General features: G+C 37.1%; 1 protein-coding gene across 1 annotated transcript; it reads right to left on the bottom strand.

The window, feature by feature from the left end:
- Positions 1-437: 437 nt before the first annotated feature.
- On the bottom strand, positions 438-5,581 carry LOC7482768 (uncharacterized). The gene is made up of 8 exons (XM_024606653.2): positions 5,443-5,581; positions 5,179-5,271; positions 4,935-5,069; positions 4,743-4,832; positions 4,280-4,429; positions 2,045-3,642; positions 757-1,643; positions 438-668 (listed from the first exon to the last, which is right to left on the bottom strand). Exons 1-8 carry the CDS (start codon positions 5,503-5,505, stop codon positions 628-630), a joined length of 3,057 nt encoding a protein of 1,018 aa, XP_024462421.2. The 5' UTR covers positions 5,506-5,581; the 3' UTR covers positions 438-627.
- Between the last annotated feature and the right edge of the window lie 13,254 nt (positions 5,582-18,835).

Raw genomic sequence — 18,835 nt, 5'->3', positions numbered from 1 at the left:
CACGCTTTCTTTTAAATCAAAATGAATAATAATAATTCAGTAAAAGCTGGGTAACATGATAGGTTAGCTTACGACATATAACTAGACTAACTCTAAATTGATATTTTAATTTTTATTTAAAATTATATCATTTTAAGACATAAAATTTGTTCATGGAAATCCCCTGGAGATTAATAGAATCCAGATCTTTTATTTTAATCCCTCATTATCCAAATGTAATTTACTTCAACTCTCATATGAGTGGAGCAATGTTGTAACCTCGAGATCTTGTTGAGCAATGGTTAACATAAAACCGTGCCAAGCATATTTATTTGCTCATGACAAATTTATTGTAATTAATTAAGGGCTAACTAAATCATAAAAATGTGAAACCGAAAAATCCAATGCTAATTGAGAAAACTAAATAGAGAAGCCTCTTTCATTCCTTGTGCATCAGGTTTTGCAATGAAAAATCTATTTGAGAATGAATGTTTCTGCTAAATTTATAGCATTTCGAGTTTAGAATTGTTGTGATTACGGGTCCATGACTTGGGTTTATTCTTGAGATTGAGAAGTGATGGCATTTTCACAGCACATTAAATTTGTATTTTGAACATCTGAGAAGAGGAGGCAAATAAACATACCTGCTCAGTACTTGATTCTTTTATTTACATCGATTCCTGCAGTGCCTACACAATTTGGAGTCAGTAACTTGGTCCTTGGTCTTCTGTAGACAATTTTCCATTGAAGAGCTAAAAAATGGAACTTAATCATTACCAGCCAAGCCAGTTAAGTGAGAAACGACGTCTTCAAGGCAAGAAAGGTGACTCAAGAACTTGTCATGAAGTTCAGAGGATTCGAAGTGATTTTCCTGCCACTGGGAAATACCACCACCAATTAACTTCAGACCACTCTGGAGTAATTCCATTCCCCTGCTGATTCCATCAGGGAGTTTCCGTCTCTTTTTTGACACAATGTCAACATTAATCTCCATACTTTCACACTCCGTAGCATCTATATGTATCCTTGAGATCTTCTGAACCATTTCTTTTAGTGTCATACCTTCCGTCACAAGCAACTCAAGCTGCTCCATGCTAGGCGTAGTGTTAAGAAGAGCTGTTTCCTTCTCCAGAAATGCCTTCAAATCGGACATAAACCTCTTCTCGCTTGCTTCATTTCCTGACATCAGATCATAAGAAAGCGATGCATTTTGTGGCACAAATCTCCATAGCTGATTGCAAGAAGTACGAGCAGCAAAATATCCAAATGCTTCAATTGCAAGATGAACAAGTGCCCAATGCCGCTCCCTGAATAGCATGTGGTACAACTCCCACACAGCAGAGCTTTTTGCACAATCATCACTCTCTGTCATCTCCATGTCTCCAAGTCCTCCCATAAAAAGAGCAAGATATGGTTTGCACTGATGCAATTGGGTACTTGATGCTGCTGGCGCTGAAACAAACAGGGTTTGAAGTTCCAATATGACTCCCTCCATCTCATCAGATTTGTATAGATGCTTCATATTTGAGACAATCCCCAACGTTCCACTCAAAAGCTTATAATAGTGTTCCTTCCTTATTTTTTCCACAGGGTTTCTGAAGTTACGAATTATAGCAACTAAAAACTTCAGGGTCTTCATGTCAACATCAGATATGCTAACCTGCCTACAAAACATAAAACTTTTGCCATTATTCCTATCAATAAAAAAAAATAGGGATAAGGATAAATCGGTTTAGGAATTCTCCCACACATCTATTATTTTAAACTAAAGGGTCATTCATAAAAGTTTGATCCCGTTGGCAAGGTCATGGTAACAACAACATAAAACACGTTTTGAAGATAAAAGAAAGAATCAATCATCACTTAAAGAGTGAGAGAAGCACTGCATGGGGAAGATCAGATTTTAATCCTATATGTGAAAACTACTCAAAAGCTATGATGTTAGAGGCAATGCATAAGCTTGGTAGTTTGGTCAGATTTGCTAAATGCAAACGAAAGAATTTCTTTTCCATTTTCTTGGAATAGCTCGTACATTGTATGTAAATAAAAGAAACTGGTTACTCACTGTGCCCGCAAGGAAGCAGATAGAGCATGAACTGGGATCCCAAATGCACCAGAACTACATGTAGTCAACATTTTATCATCAAAACTCCCTATGAAACCAAAATAGTCTGTAATGATCTTCTCTTTTGCAGTACTTCTGATGCTATCGGATAGTGAATTTAGAGGAAACCCTTCCAAGAGCAATGCTACGTACATAACTGATGACAATTGAGATCTTCCATCACCAACTACAGAGCTGTAAACACGGTCTGCCATAGGTGTTGTACCATTAGCAAGCAAGCAAATTATTCTTGCTACTTTCCTCAGAGGAGAACCTGGAACAAGAAATGACTCTGGAGATTCCAGGAGCTTCAGTAATGAGCAAAGTTTATCAATAATGCTATTCACCATGTCCATTTCAGCATAACGCACCAAAAAGCACCAAAGTTCCATTACAATCTCCCGGCAAAGAAAATGTGGATGGAAAAGATTCTCAAGCAGGAAAGCCTCTAATTCTTCCCAGGCACAACTTGAATACACCACAATCATGAAGGTTTTTAGTGCATGCAAAAGAGCAGAAAACATAGGCTGCCAAACCAATTCCTGTGCTTTCCCTGAACCATATGGCACAGGAATCTGCAAATCAAGAACGAAAGAGTATACATCTTCATCAACAAGCATATCCAGAAACCATCCAAATTTTCCAGTGATCTTGATCCTTATGTCTTCTTCAAGAACCATGGAGTATCTCAACAAATCATGAAACAATGCAACCCTGCCAAGCAACAATAATCTTGCTTCAGACATAGCTTCACAGCTCACAGAAAAGATTTCAACCATCGAAGTCATGCGAGAAAAAATACTTGAACCTTCATGCATAGAATTTGAGCAGGACTCATCACTGAACAACCAGTCCAGAAGTTTAAACTTGTGCTCCTGTTTCACTTCAGTTGAATTGAGTAAAGAATTCAGCAAATCCATTGATGTCTTCTCCAAAAGTTCTGAAAACACTTCACTAGCAGTGTTCAAAAGTTTTTCATAGCTCAGTAAAACTTTAAAGGTTGAGATCATTAGGACACAGAGTGTCACCTCCTTGTACACCAAATATGCTTGGCATGGATAGAGGGAAGATATTTTCACAACAGTGGTAAGGTAAAACTTGGATGGAAGAAATGCCCTTCTGGCTTCAGTTAAAGAAATGGTTTCCCTCAGTGAAGAAGACCAAGCCTCGGCTGCACACCTAAGAGGTTCATTCACCAGTGAAATTAGGGTTACAATAATATCCTGAACGCTTAACATCTCTTTTGACACCCTCTTCCCTTGCTGAAGCAAGGTAACCACACCTTTCCATGACACATTGAGAATGGTTACCAGACTTCCACCATCATTTCCTGCAAGGATCCCCAGTTCACACAATTTCTCTGTTGTACGTTTTGTTATGTTTGTAACATGATTCATTATATTGGCTCTTTCTGAATCTATATTGTTTTCATCCTTCTCAGGTCTTGAATCAAAAAGATCCCAATTCACAGCATCAAAATACCCTTTGCATAGTCTCATTACAGTATCAATCACAGTCTGTGCAGCCTTTAGTATTTCTGAGCCAAATGAGCTGATTGTCTGCTTAGAGAAAGGAAATAGAACATTCTTAGAAAGAGATGGTAACCAAGTTCTCCAAGCATGCAATTAACATCATGAACAGGATAAGAAATTTCACCTGAAAAGACAAAAGCAAGTTAAACTTCACTTAAAATGCAATCTAAATGATCCACCCGATCATAGCCCTGGTACAATCATTATGCAGTCGTGGATATGCACTTAAATGTTTTCAAGTTATAGAGTACAATTATGTTTCATGGTTGTAGACAGCCATGGACGTCACCAAGGCCATGCATGGTAAAACTTACTCGGAACCACAGAGTGGAGTGGGAAGAAGGAGATGAAAAATACTCCATGATATGATCACGTACATGTTTTAAACTCATAGCTACCCATTTTAATGGTTTTAGGATTTCCCTAAAGATCTTCATCAAAAGATACAGAATTATTAAAGATGCTCAATATTATGATTTCCTGTAAGCTTGCCAACAAATAATCTACCATTGACTATCGCCGCGAGTACAATTGTTGTATGTAAAAACTGTTACCAACAATATCGGAAAAGGGGATTTCAAGCAAGCAGCCTGATCTTTACCAAGTCACAAACTATTCAATGATATAAAAGCATAGGAAAAAAAAGAAGCCAAAGACCTGGTACCTTAAACTCTGATACTACGTCTTTTATCAAATTTAGCTGTTCCAAAATGAATCTCTCAACAATAGCTGCTGATGCATTGTCAATAAAAACAGGGTGTCTTGTCAAAGCAACCGTACTGGCAGAAGAGAGACTCAATAAATCTAAAAGAAGCTGCAAAAGATAACTTTATGATGTCAAAAAACAAAAGCAACAACCACCGCACATTATTTGTAAAATAGATGATAATAATCATGGAAAATTTTGTTAAGAATTTCAAATTTCAGCTTAAAAAAGCCCTCATTTTACAGAAACGTAAACTTCACATATATTCATGACAACGTAGGTGGCCGAATTTCTTGTCACGAAGAGAGGATGTTTATCTTTGGAGAACTTGTAAAAACATCGCACGCTGATAAGGGAGGTTACCTAATACAACGCAAATTAAGTACTTAAAAACAATATGTATAGACGATGCAGAAAGTACCTGAAAGAATAGGTTGGAATGTTCTTCTTCTTGAGATTCCTCAGTTGACATAGCAGTCATCTTCAGATGTTTTCCGCACCACCCACTTGCCTAATGCACACACAGTCTCAATAAGGTCAAGAACTGACATACCACTAAACAGAACCATACATGAATATCAACAAACTGAAGACAGCTAAAGTGGAATTCTACCTTTGTCCCAAGAACGAGAAACTGTACTAAACATCCAAACAATCCTGAATCTACATATTTCGTAGCCACACTCAAAATAGACTTGTTTAACAAGCACTGAGATATATCCAAGCAAGTGAAGTCTTCCCAAAATGTCCAGCTTGTTGTTAAGGCCAAAAAAAAAACCCTCAATAACAGCATCAAACAGCATACAAAAAAGAATCAGACATCTAACATAAGCATCCAAATGTAGAATGGAGGATACTGTGAGACATTCGATAACAGGAGCCAAATCAGATTTCTCCAGTAAATCAAAATCCCGAAGCTTATCAAACAGTTCGATCCGGCTCTCAACAACCTGTATTAAATTCCGAAACCTCTCGATTATCAAAACGCAAGTGAATCAATGAGATAAATCATTTCGTTATTGTTTTTTAGAGATCTAATTTCGGTTTTGTAATAAAAAAAATAAAATCTAAATCCAAACCTAACATTGAAAGAGAGAAATAAAGAAATTGAAGGAGCTTACATCTGAAGATTTGATGGCTTGAAGGAGATTCTGCAGCTCCTTGCTGGAGCTTTTTCTCTCCATTTTTCGCTTTCTTTGTTTCTGTGTTTGTGTTTGGTTATTTGGTTTTAATTTTTATTTTTATTTTTTTGTGGTGGTGATTGTATTCTGCTTACGCTTTCCCGCCTTCACTGAAAATTAAGAGGGAGAGCTAATGCTGGAATTACAATTGAGTCCTTTTTTCTGTTTTATTCGCCTTATTAACCTCAGGGGCAAGCTTTAAATTTACCATCCAATTACTGAAATGGGTATAAAAATAATTAATTTAATCCTTTGTATATTGTGTTCAAGTCATAGAAATATCTAATTAATTAAGTATGATTTATGAGAAGTGATGAATAAAAATAAATCATTTATGTTACATTATTTAATTTTTATTTGTTTTATAAATAGAATAATTATTTTTTCTATTATTTTTTTTCAATCAATTATTTTATTTTATTCAAGAGTTTCACAATCAATTGTTTTAATATCATCATTAAGAAATAATTATTTATGTAGTAATATATTTGTTAATTCCATAAATAAAATTACTATTTTAATTTACCCATTCATAATTAATAAATTTAAATACTTAATTAATATTATTTAATTCTGAAAATAATTGACTTATTTTAGTTTCAATTTAATATACATACATGTATATATAATTATTCTTGAAGATAAATAAAATATAAAAAAAAAAACTGAAAGGCCAAAAGAGTAAAGGGTGTTTTTAAATTGAAGGGGAACAAGTACGGATAGTTTGGAAATTAAGAAGGTTGAGATAAGTTTTGTCAAATGAAACATCACATAGACTTATCCTAGAAGGAGGAAAATAATTATGAAATGAGACATTTTTACCCTTACCCTTTGTGCACACGAAACAATTTCAGAAGTAAATTTACACTTTACATGGAAAGTTTTTAGACTAAATATTATTATCATTGCTAAATACATTTTTTTCTAAAACACCGATTGGATATAGCTGTAGGCTGTAGCTATTCGTTTTCTATGAAAATATTCTCCTTATAGTTTTGAAACTTGGCTTGACAGGTAGATCCGGGATTAAAACTGGACCGAGTTGAAGTAAAAATAAAAAAGTCATGACCTGGCTGACTCGGCAGGGTTGACCCGGTAACCCGGCAAAATCCAGTCAAAAACTCAGTTGCAACCCATTGATTTTTGTTTTTTTTTACTAAAACGATGTCGTTTTGATTTTTTTAAAATAGAAATTGACCCAGACGACCTGGTGACCTGGTCAAAACCTGAAACCCGAACCTTGGATTGGGCCGGCCACGCGACCGGGTTTAAAAACTATAACTCTAACTCATTCTTGCTTCTTCTTTGTTTTATCAATGTCATTCATTTGCAAATTTTTTTTTAAGTAAGAAATTGAAGAAAAGATATGGGGCATTAGAGTGGACCGATGGTATTCCAAACTTGATATGTATTTGGTAATACATAATATATTTTAAGATTAATTTTTAATTGAAGATACATTAAAATAAAATATTTTTAAATTTTTTTCTGACATTAATAAATCAAAATTATTTAAAAATATTAATTTAATTTTTTTAAAATAAAAAATAATTTACAAAGCATAAACTATCAATTTACCAATTGCACGCATACAATAATTGGCCGCGACAAGAACACCTCCATCTCTGTGTTTTTGGGTTCATTAAAAATGTTGAACATCAAGCATCAAATATACTATTAATTTATTAAATTATCAGAATATTATCAGTTTTATATTCAAATTATTTTTTATATCAATTTATTAATTAATTATTTTGGTTTTTTAATTAAACGCTTTTATTAGAATCACTTGATAGGAACATTAAATTCCTACGTACAAGATGACATCATTGTTTTATAAAAATAAAAAGAGAAGTACAATTTGGATATATATATATATATAGTGGGGGTGGGGTGGGGGAAGCCTTAAAAATAAATAGAAGTCCTTAGAAATTTTTTTTCTTATGGGTCTGAGAATAAAATAATATTGAGAGTTGAGACTACCTATATAATATTTGGTTGTATTTTTATAGTTTGTCAAAAGTTGAAATATCACAATCTTTCCAGAGCAGTGTCGACCAAACTATTCCAAATCGATTTTTCTTGATGTGTATATATTAATGTAGGTGTTTTTGCAAGAGTATACATTAAATTAATATTTTTCAAGTTTTTTTTTTTTTTTGCTTTCCACAATATCATATCTAAACAATACATACAATAGCATGTAAAAATAAGACTCTTTAAAAATCACTTTCAAAGGTAATTCTTTTTTTATAATAGTCAAGGTCTTAATATTAATTGGGTTCTCGTGTTAGAAAGCTAATGATCGATAAACTAGCAAAAAACAAAATAAAAAATTATATATAAAGAATTTTTTTAAAAAAAGAGACAAAAAATAGATAAAACCATGCAATAATACTTAATTTTTAAGGTAATGTAAAAGCATTATCAAACATAGCCTTAATCTCAACTTCAATCTTAATCTTGACGAGGTAGAAAATCTGGTGTGTGGCTTTCTCGTCTTTCGCAACATCTTGACATGAGCTACACAAACCTTGGTCAAACAGCTCATACAGCTTCCCTTCTTTGGAGGGACGGACCTAGCTACTCAATTCCCTGCGTTCTTAATTAGGTTCATCAAAATTTAAAAGAGTTGAAATATATCAACCTATTTTTTTCCTTTTCCTCTTCCTTTCTTTCTTCTGTTCGGAGAAATATCTCAATCTATTTGACTGTGATTTTCGCGGAACACCTTGTTAATTAGCTTGGATATCGGTTCAAGAATTGCTTTGCTTGTAATATATACGCTGGTGGGCATCGTATTTAATTTGACTACAAAGATTAGAGACAGACTAGACGTTTATACAAGAGTTTTGTCGCACGTGAGCGACGTCGCGGCGATCGTCCACCCACAAAAAATGTAATGGGGGGTTATATATCTGGTCAATGTGGGGAGACAAGGAATTCGGTTATATATCTGGTCAATGTGGGGAGACAAGGAATTCGTTGTCTCTTAGCAGTGAAAAATGGTGTGGGAGTCGCCACCTAGTATTTTGGTCACTAGGAACCCTAACTGGTCTCAAAGATCGGGTACGGGGACTGGTTGCGTAAAGGGAAGGTATTAGCACCCCAAATACGCCCTACCTAAGGTAAGCTTCATCGTTTTATTGTCTGATAAAATTTAAGGTGTTTTCGTGTTTTCCTAGTTGTTGGTCTGTCTATGGTTCAAGAAAAATCCTCCTCAGTAAGAAGGTCTTTATCTTCTCGGGTAAAGTCCTAACCGTTCTAATGTCTATACCAAAACTTTATTATTAATATTTAGGAATACGTTTTACGTATAAATTCGTAATCCCGAATACTAAAAGAAAACAAAAGATTTTTTAGAATTTTTGAAATATTGGCCTAGTTCTCATGGCTTAAATAAACTGGTTATTAAAGCCAAAATGCATGCTAATACATATATTGTTTTTTTTGAAAATTTCCTTTGTTGTGTAAAAATATGATGTTATAATATTTATATATATATATATATATTGGAGAGACTAGGCCGTATTTTAAAACAAAAAACAATTTTTTTTGGAAAATATTATTTTTTATGCTTTGACGAAAATTGAGTATTTTAATACTGAGCTTGTATCCTTACGGTATAAAAATACAACCCAATATTAATCCACTTTGATAAAAAATTGCAGAAAAATCAACCACATTTTTAGGGACTTTTTAGAATTTTTTTTGAAAGCAAAAACATTTTTTATTCTGAAAATCTTTGATATTTCGACGAAAACCGGGTATTTTTAACACTGGTTTTGTATCTTTACGGTATAAAAATACAAACCAACATTAAACCACTTTGATAAAAATATGCAAAAAAATCAACCATATTTTTTAGATTTTTCCAAATATATATATATTTTTAATTATCATATTTTATATATATATACATATATACACACATATATTATAACATATTATAATATATAATATATAATATAAAAACAAATCGGGCTGGGCCGGCCCAAATAAATGGGCCGGACTCAGCCCAACAAAGAAAGGTTGGGCCGATCTCGGCCCAGACTGGGTTGGGCCGATCTCGGCCCAACAGGCCATCATGCTTCTTCTGTGACGGGATACTGTACACAACAGTGACTGAGATACTGTACATAAATAGTGACGGGGTACTGTGCACAAATAGTAACCGGGTTACTGTACATAAGCACAGTAACCCGTTAATTAATTAGGTGGCTACTGTGCACCTGCACAGTAACATGTTAATTAATTAGACCTGCATAGTAACCGGGGGAATTAATTAGCCGGTTACTGTGCCCCTGCACAGTAACCAGCTAATTAATTTCTTGCTTGCAGAACGTGCACAGTGCACGTTCTGCATGCAAGAAGATGAACAGGGGAAGAGTTACCTGCGACGATGAGCTTGGGTAGAGGAGCTGACAGTGGTGCTGGTGGTGGTTTTGCTGGTGGTTGCTGACCGAAGGTTGGCTCTTCCTCTTCTCTACTGCTTCTGTGTTATTTCTCCCCTCCTCTCTCTCTCCTGCCTTCTTTCTCCAATTCTTCCTCCGGTTTTTTCTTCGGGTTCTCTCCTCCCTTCCCCCTTTTTTCTTCCTTTCTCTTTGTTTTCGGTTTTCTTTTCTTTGTTTTCGGTTTATTCCTTCCTCTTTTCCCTCTCTCTTGTTTGTTCTCTCTCCTCTCCTCTCTCTCCTGCGTTCGTTTCTTTTTTTTTTCCCCTCGGTCTCTCTCTATTTATAGGAAAAAATGGAGCAGGTGCGCCTTCAATCACGCAACGGCTGGTCGGCCAGTGACCCGTTCGGTGGTCTAAAGGTGTGGGGCTTCGGTGGGGACGAGGAGAGAGAGGCGGGACGGTTTTTGAAAATGGTTTTTGTCTTCTGTTGTTGTTCAACCGGGGAAGGAGGAAGATGAACAGTGTCGTTCAAAACGACACCGTTCTGGCCTTCCTCTTTTTTTTTTTTTTTTTTTTTATGAAACGACGTCGTTTTGGATAAAACGCGCCGTTTCATTTAAATGAGCCAAACTTCAAATCAGTCCTCTATCATTTCTTGTTCATTTCAATTGTATCCCTGCCAAATTCGATCTCTGCCCCCATAGTTGGCCGCGTGTTTCACTTTAGTCCTTGGCCTCTGATTTATGCAATTAAGCCCTCAATTGATCAATAAACTTCCAATTTCTTCAATTAGGCCCCTGAACCAAAGTAAAACAGCCCCCTCTATTTACCCGGTTTTTCCAAATTGGTCCCTGGTTTCGGTTTTTTCAATTAAACCCCTAATTGGTCATTAAACTTCAATATTTATTCAATTAAACCCCTGATTTGACCCAATAAATTCCTAAAAAATATATTTTGGCCCCAGAACTTAAATTTCTTTCAATTAAAGCCTAAATTGACTTAAAAATCAATTTTCTTGCAATCAAATCCCCTATAAAATCAATTAAAAATCCAATTAAGTCTATAAACATCCAAACTTGGGCTTTTCTCCTCAAAATTCAAATTTCCTTCTCAACATGGCTCTCATCCTTCAAGAATATACTGTCAAAAATCCAATCTTTGTATTTTTAACCTCCTTGACCGATTTTTCTGACCATTTGCTGAGCGCTTCTGCCTCCTGTTATTTTTCTAACCTCCTTTGGCTATTTATTTTATTTCATTTATTTGGGGACCCAAAAATGGGTTACAACAGATGCCCCCTCTTTATAAAGCTTACGGAGCAGAGGTTCTGCGCAGTAAGTTTTATAAAGATAAACCAAAACTGAGCTCCCGAAACTGATCTAGTCGGAGCTCGATTGCTCTGAAACTTTGTCCTTACAGCAATCCTTCTTAACCCAAAAACTATGATCAAAATTTAGTCATCTCGAGATCCCTTCTGGTGATCTCCTTTAACCCCAAAAACTTGGAATCCCATCTGGCGATTCTTCTTAACCAAGGCTAAAATATGAAGTCCCTTCTGGCGACCTCCTTTGACCAATATCGAAATGCGAGATCCCTTCTGGCGATCTCAATCAACTTGGAATCTCATCTGGCGATTCCTTTACCCATAACCAAATACAAAAACACGTGTGTGGTCTCATTATGACGGGTGACCTGCCCGAATGGGAAAAGGAAAGAGTGGTCTCATTATTATGGGTGACCTACCCAGGGGGAAGAATGGCCTCATTATTATGGGTGACCTACCCAGGTAAAAAAAGATGAAGAATGGTCTCATTGTATGGGTGACCTACCCAGGAAAAATGATGGTCTCATTGTATGGGTGACGAACCCAAGAAAAATGATGGTCTCATTGTATGGGTGACTAACCCAAGAAAAATGATGGTCTCATTGTATGGGTGACGAACCCAAGAAAAATGATGGTCTCATTGTATGGGTGACCTACCCAAGAAAAATGATGGTCTCATTGTATGGGTGACGGACCCAAGAAAAATGATGGTCTCATTGTATGGGTGACCTACCCAAGAAAAATGATGGTCTCATTGTATGGGTGACCTACCCAAGGGGAAGAATTCTTAGTAAACTCCATGCTTTTCTAAGAAATAGTTTCAATACGAGGTCCCTTCTAGCGACCTTCCTTGATGAATGTCGAAGTACGAGATCCTTTCTGGCGATCTCAAATAACTTGGAATCCCATCGGGCAATTCCTTTTACCAAAGCTAAAACATGAAGTTCTTTCTGGCGACCTTCATCGAAATACAAGATCCCTTCTGGCGATCTCCTTTATCCAAACAACTTGGAATCCCATCTGGCGATTCCTTTTATACAAAAGCTGAAATTTGAGGTCCCTTCTGGCGACCTCCATCGAAATACGAGATCCCTTCTGGCGATCTCAACAACTTGGAATCCCATTTGGCGATTCCTTTTTACCGAATGCTATCGATGTCGTCCTTCCTGCTGGCATGGTTTGAAAACCATTATCTTCTCTTCTTGTTGTTCTAGAATCAACTCAATGATTCTTTCTTCGTCCATAATCTTGTTGGAATGCGCTAAGATCTCCTTCTGTAACGATCCAAAAAAAACATACATGCAATGATTTATGATTAGATGCAATGCATGCATTCGTACCTGGTTTTGAAACATAGGCCCCATCCTCTTCTTCTAGTTCATGAGACTTCCTCTTAACATGAACTTTACTTTTGAAGTCGTATGCTGAATTCATCTCTCGTGTTGCCTATCATATTCTTGGAGAAGAAGTCTTTGACTTTCTTCAAGTAGTCCTTTTCTCAAAATGTATGACTTGTATTTGCCTCTTTGTCATGCTTTTGTCAAATGCTTTAGCTTGGTTTTCAAATCTATGGGCTTCCAACCAATTTTAAACACGTAAAACTTTTCAAAAAACAACTCGTTTTGCCCCCAGTGTAGGGGTGTGATCCTAGTCTGGGCTTTTATAGAGAAGAAATTCATTCAGCCAATGATAAACTTTTTTAGTCCGTGAAGGGATAATGATGATTTTTTTTTTTCAAAATACACATTGTTATGGTTGATAAAGATAATTACAGATGATTATAAAGTGACCACTTAATCATTTATCCATTCATTACGCTATCAGAGGTAGGGATGTACTTTAGGGTTAGCTTTTCTTAAATTTCATATTAAACCATTTTATGATATAACCACTCAAACTTGTTCAAAAAGTGCATAATCTCATCATTTATTAAAAAAAGATAGGCTCAAAGACAAACATAAAATCTGGCTGAAAACATGAGCCCTGATTGCCCAATAGAGAAAATAAAAGCAATGACAAAAGCAAATGACAAAAACATGCTAAGGCAAATAAAGTTGTTTTACATTTTGAAAACTACGAGAAGTTCTTGGGTCAACCCGTTCTGGAAAGTCAACCGAGGCAATGCTTCATCTTCCTTCCCCACTTGCGTTTCCTTGTCTTCTCCTTCGATCTCGCCTTCTTCATTATTGACGATTCTTGACCAAGGTTTTCCAACCCTTTATCCCCTATTACTTTTGTCATGACCAGGCAATGGATTTGAATTGATATTGGGTGTGTCTTCAAACGACACCCATCCTATCTTGATGAGCTTCAACAACATGTTCTTGAAAGCGTAGCACGTTTCAAGACAATGTCCGGGAATACCAGCATGGTACTCGCAAGTCAACTCGGGCTTATACCAGATGGGGAATGGTGGTTGTAGTGGTAATGTAGGGATATGAGCTATTTGTCCAATGCTCAGTAGTTTGGCATACATTTCCTTCAAAGGCATGGGTAATGGCGGTAGTTGTTCTGCAATGTATCTTGTGTTTGGTCTTTGGTCGTTGTTTTGGATGTTTGACTGGTTATTTGCTCGATTAGGGGAAAAAGATTTGTTAAAGTTTATGTGGGCCACATGAGAGGTAGGTATTTGTGGGTTATATGAATCCGTTATCTTGTCATTGGACCCACCTTCGAAGTTGTTAACGGGACCTTTCATTTTTCTTCCAATAAAACCCTTTGTCTCCAATGGCTCAATTATGCGTCCAGCTTTAATCCCTTGCTCTATTCTTTCCGCTATGCGTACAACATCATAGAAATGCTGAGCTGAACTACCCATTAAATGCTCATAGTAGGGTGCCTTGAATGTATTGGCGAACAAAGTCACCATCTCCGTTTCTATCAAAGGAGGTTGCACATGAGTGGCCTCGTCCCTCCATCTTTGCGCATAAGCCTTTACTGACTCTTGGCTTCTCTTTTCCATTGACATAAGGCTTGTTCGATCTGGAGCAATTTCCAAATTGAACTTGTATTGCTTAAGGAAAGCCTCCACTAAATCCTTCCATTTCTTAATCCTGGTATTATCCAGCCTCATGTACCAACTTAGCGCCGACCCGGATAGACTGTCTTGGAAAAAGTAGATCAGTAACTTATCGTCATGAATCACCTCAGCCATCTTATTGCAATAAGATCGAAGGTGAGTGTTTGGGCATTCCAACCCAGTGTACCTTATAAACTCCGGTATCCTAAAATCTTTTGGTACCGTGATGTTTGGCACCAAGCATATTTCAGACGCTCGCATGGGGTCAAACCAGTCATTTCCCTCGACTGCTCTTAACCTTTCTTCCAAGGCTGATATCTTGTCATTGTTCATAAATCCAGTGGACCTATTATCGAAAGGCCCATCTACAGTGATGTGAGCTTGAGGGGGCTGAATGGGAATGGCAGGCGCAAATTGCTGCCCCGTCACTGAATCTGCCCCCAAGTTCTGAGATACCCCCGGGACATGAACTGACGGTGCTCCTATAGGTGGTTGGGTAGACGTTCCCTCCCCGTTCTTGGCTCTTAAGAGTTGCTCAAGCAGATTGGTCAGTCGAGAAACTTCATTTTTCACAGATTCCAACTCGGTCTGGTAGTGCGACTCTAAGTGAGCTCTTTCTTCGTTCTCCATTCTCGCTCTGAACCGGGTGTTGTGGACTTTGGATGTGGGACCTATGTTTCACGATCTGGAATGCATATGATGAATTAAAAACAAATATGTGATGAAAATATGATGCTCATGCAATGTATATTTTAGAGCCGACTCATGACTTTCGTAATCCTTTAGGCAAGATTTCTGAGTTGACCCGATTACTGTAAAGGAGGGTTTGCCAAGTTCTTTATCATAGTAGCTTACCAAAACATATTTAGAAAGAAAGATAGGTCATGGCCTTCTTATAAATAGAAGAAGCTCATACATTGATAACAGAACAGGGCGTTATACATTGTTATCCTTAAAAGGCATTTCCTCTATTAGCTAAGTCCCCAATAAAACAGGTGATGGCCGCCATATATTCTCGATACTTTGAAGCATCATTTCCCACTTGAGTAGCTTGTCGTTGCAACCTTTCCGCATAACGGGCTGCTTGCTCGACCTGCTTCGTTATATGCCTTATCTTATCATGGAACACAGTGTTATCTGCAATTATCACTTCGTTGCTGGCTCTTAGGGCTTCATTACTTCTTTCCAACACTCGAACCATATCATCCGACCGGGCCAACTTATCCCTTACCCTCTGCAGTTCTTCCTTTTCGATATCCAGCTCGGCTATTTTGGAGTTAATTTGGACTGTAAAGCTGTCCATGTAGCCTTGACATTCTTGACGCTCTTGCTTAGCCTTACTGAGCTCCTCTTCCATCTCGAAGTAATGGCTTCTCATCTCTTTTAACTCTTCTTCTCGTATCTCGATCTCCGATTGTAAACCCATCATCCTTCCTTTTGAAGACTCGGCTCTTTTCTGGTAATCTCTCATATCAGACTCTGCAGCCTTTCTTGAACTTCTCTCTTCCTCTAGTTGCATCATATATTAAGCTCTGATCCTTCTTTCCTCTTCTATGTCGAGATGGGCTAGCCAATTTTTCTCTTTTTCAACTTCTACTTTCTTTAAAAGAATGCTCCTTCCTTTTTTCAAGGAATCCATCATCTCTTTATCGACGCTCATCTTGTCTTTGGTAGATCTCTTAACCTTAGCCAACTCTTTTTGTGTGAGCCCGTTCTTGCTAGACAGCTCATCATACTCAGTTATTCGATCCCTTAACTCAGCCTGAACTGCTTTTGCTATTTCTTCAGCTACCTCAGCCCTTTTCTGCCATTCTTTTAAGGATGTTAATTGCTTATCCTATTTTTCCAACTGCTGGTTCAAGAAAACCCTCATCGTGTTTTCTTCTTCTAATTGATTTTCTAACAGTTGTTGCTGCCCTTTGCTCTTAATGAGATCAATTCTACATTGTTCTAGCTGCTTTCTCAGCTCTTTCTCAACATCAGTTCTTTTCCTTTTTGGCTGCTCTATTACTGATTCTGGATGTTCTTGTGTTGAGAAACCCCTCACTTCAGAAAGCTCTTCATTCCTCCAAACTGCATAGTTCTGGCTGAATGATGTTTCAAATGTGCTCCCTTCTTGCCTTTTTACCATCAAGGGTCTTTCCCAATCTTGTCGGATAAGTTCCATCTCCTCAAGGAAAGGTTGGTGTTTGAATAAACCGACGAAATCAGCTAAACCCAGAGTTCTGGGTGCATACTGCATTCCACCCAACTGTCTTGTTACTAGGGCGGGCGCGTAACTGATGTACCCAGTTATACCAATCAAGGGAACCCATATCTTGTTTCCACAACTCATTGTGCAGATGGCATTGTTCATCCATGGTGCTTTCCATTTGAAGTTGCTCCTTGGCAACGCTGCATATTTATCTATCCATGTTTTCTCATCCCAATTCTTCCAAGTCTCATCCATGGTAACCTTTAATGGTCGCAGGTCAAACCACCAAAAGTTATTAAAAATGTCCCTTGGTGTTTCGATATGACTGATAATCCATAAATACAACATAGGGGTGCAACATCTCATGGCTCCTTTTCCATGCATTCTGCAGTGGTTGAGTGATAACATGGTTTCTCCCAAAATGGCTGATGAGGGATTGATCCGGTCACGCTCGTATTCTATGAAGACACTTGCTGCTTCCAAACTAATGACTCCGATTTCGGAAGGGAACAATACTAGCCCAAAAATGGCGAAGGCCACCAACCTGTATCGTTCCTCTCCTAACTTGCCTTCTTCAGCATTTTTCTTCATTCGGGCTTCAATGACCTTCCATTTGAAAACCCCTCGGCGACTCTGCATTGACTGATCTTTCCCAAGCCTAATAAACTGACTACCTCCGAAGCTGTGTCTTCAAATCTTCGCCTTAGGTAGATCCTGTGGCTGTTGTTTGGAAAATCTAGAATCCTTTCATATTCCTCCAAAGTCGGTGTCATATCAATGTTCCCAAAGGTAAAACTCCGATAACTAGGATCCCAAAAATTCAGTAGGGCTTTGATTGTTGCTGCTTGTACGGGTAACCTCATTAGTTGTGCAATTCTCCCGTATCGCCTTTCAAAAATAGTCTCATCAATATATTCCATAATAGACACTAACTTTCCCAAGTCATTTACCATGTGATTTATCTTGGTAATGCCAGGCAAACTACTAGCATCGATTCTTGGGCATTTTCCTTCAGCTACTTGAGTCAACTCAGATTCTTGCCCAAACTCTTGGAAAGATAGGTACTTAGTCATGATTTCAGCTCAAAACCTGGATTGATGAATTTAACATTATGTAAGATAGATATCCTAAGGACAAGTTCTAATTATTAGGTGAGAATGGGTAGGTTTTCTATTTGGTCTTTAAAAGGGTCTCATATCTGCCCAATGACGTTCTTCGTAAAGACAGTATGGGGGCGTTGCAAGGAACAGTTAAGGTACGTGTACCCACCATCACCAAGCAGGCACTCAGATATGAGTTGGGTATTTCACGCATCTGAACCCTGACCGATAGTCATAGGGCAAATCGCTAATCCCCCACCTAACTTAAAGCTTGTGTGTGCTTCTCAAAATCAAAGTATGTGATGCATGTGACAGTTCTATACAAATGCATGAACAATATGTGTAAAAAAAATATTTAAAGCATATAAGCAAATAACAAAAAGAAAAGACATATTAACAATAAACACTTGAAAACAAAAAAAACAAATCAGACAAAAACAAAGCTTAGTCCACAAGGTCCCCAGTGGAGTCGCTATCCTGTCGCACGTGAGCGACGTCGCGGCGATCGTCCACCCACAAAAAATGTAATGGGGGGTTATATATCTGGTCAATGTGGGGAGACAAGGAATTCGTTGTCTCTTAGCAGTGAAAAATGGTGTGGGAGTCGCCACCTAGTATTTTGGTCACTAGGAACCCTAACTGGTCTCAGAGATCGGGTACGGGGACTGGTTGCGTAAAGGGAAGGTATTAGCACCCCAAATACGCCCTACCTAAGGTAAGCTGCATCGTTTTATTGTCTGATAAAATTTAAGGTGTTTTCGTGTTTTCCTAGTTGTTGGTCTGTCTATGGTTCAAGAAAAATCCTCCTCAGTAAGAAGGTCTTTATCTTCTCGGGTAAAGTCCTAACCGTTCTAATGTCTATACCAAAACTTTATTATTAATATTTAGGAATACGTTTTACGTATAAATTCGTAATCCCGAATACTAAAAGAAAACAAAAGATTTTTTAGAATTTTTGAAATATTGGCCTAGTTCTCATGGCTTAAATAAACTGGTTATTAAAGCCAAAATGCATGCTAATACATATATTGTTTTTTTTGAAAATTTCCTTTGTTGTGTAAAAATATGATGTTATAATATTTATATATATATATATATTGGAGAGACTAGGCCGTATTTTAAAACAAAAAACAATTTTTTTTGGAAAATATTATTTTTTATGCTTTGACGAAAATTGAGTATTTTAATACTGAGCTTGTATCCTTACGGTATAAAAATACAACCCAATATTAATCCACTTTGATAAAAAATTGCAGAAAAATCAACCACATTTTTAGGGACTTTTTAGAATTTTTTTTGAAAG

Source organism: Populus trichocarpa, chromosome 1 (genome assembly GCF_000002775.5).
Source record: "Populus trichocarpa isolate Nisqually-1 chromosome 1, P.trichocarpa_v4.1, whole genome shotgun sequence".
Classification (NCBI taxonomy): domain Eukaryota; kingdom Viridiplantae; phylum Streptophyta; class Magnoliopsida; order Malpighiales; family Salicaceae; genus Populus; species Populus trichocarpa.
Note: the sequence above shows the minus strand (reverse complement) of the source record. Positions and strands in the feature narration are given on the sequence as shown.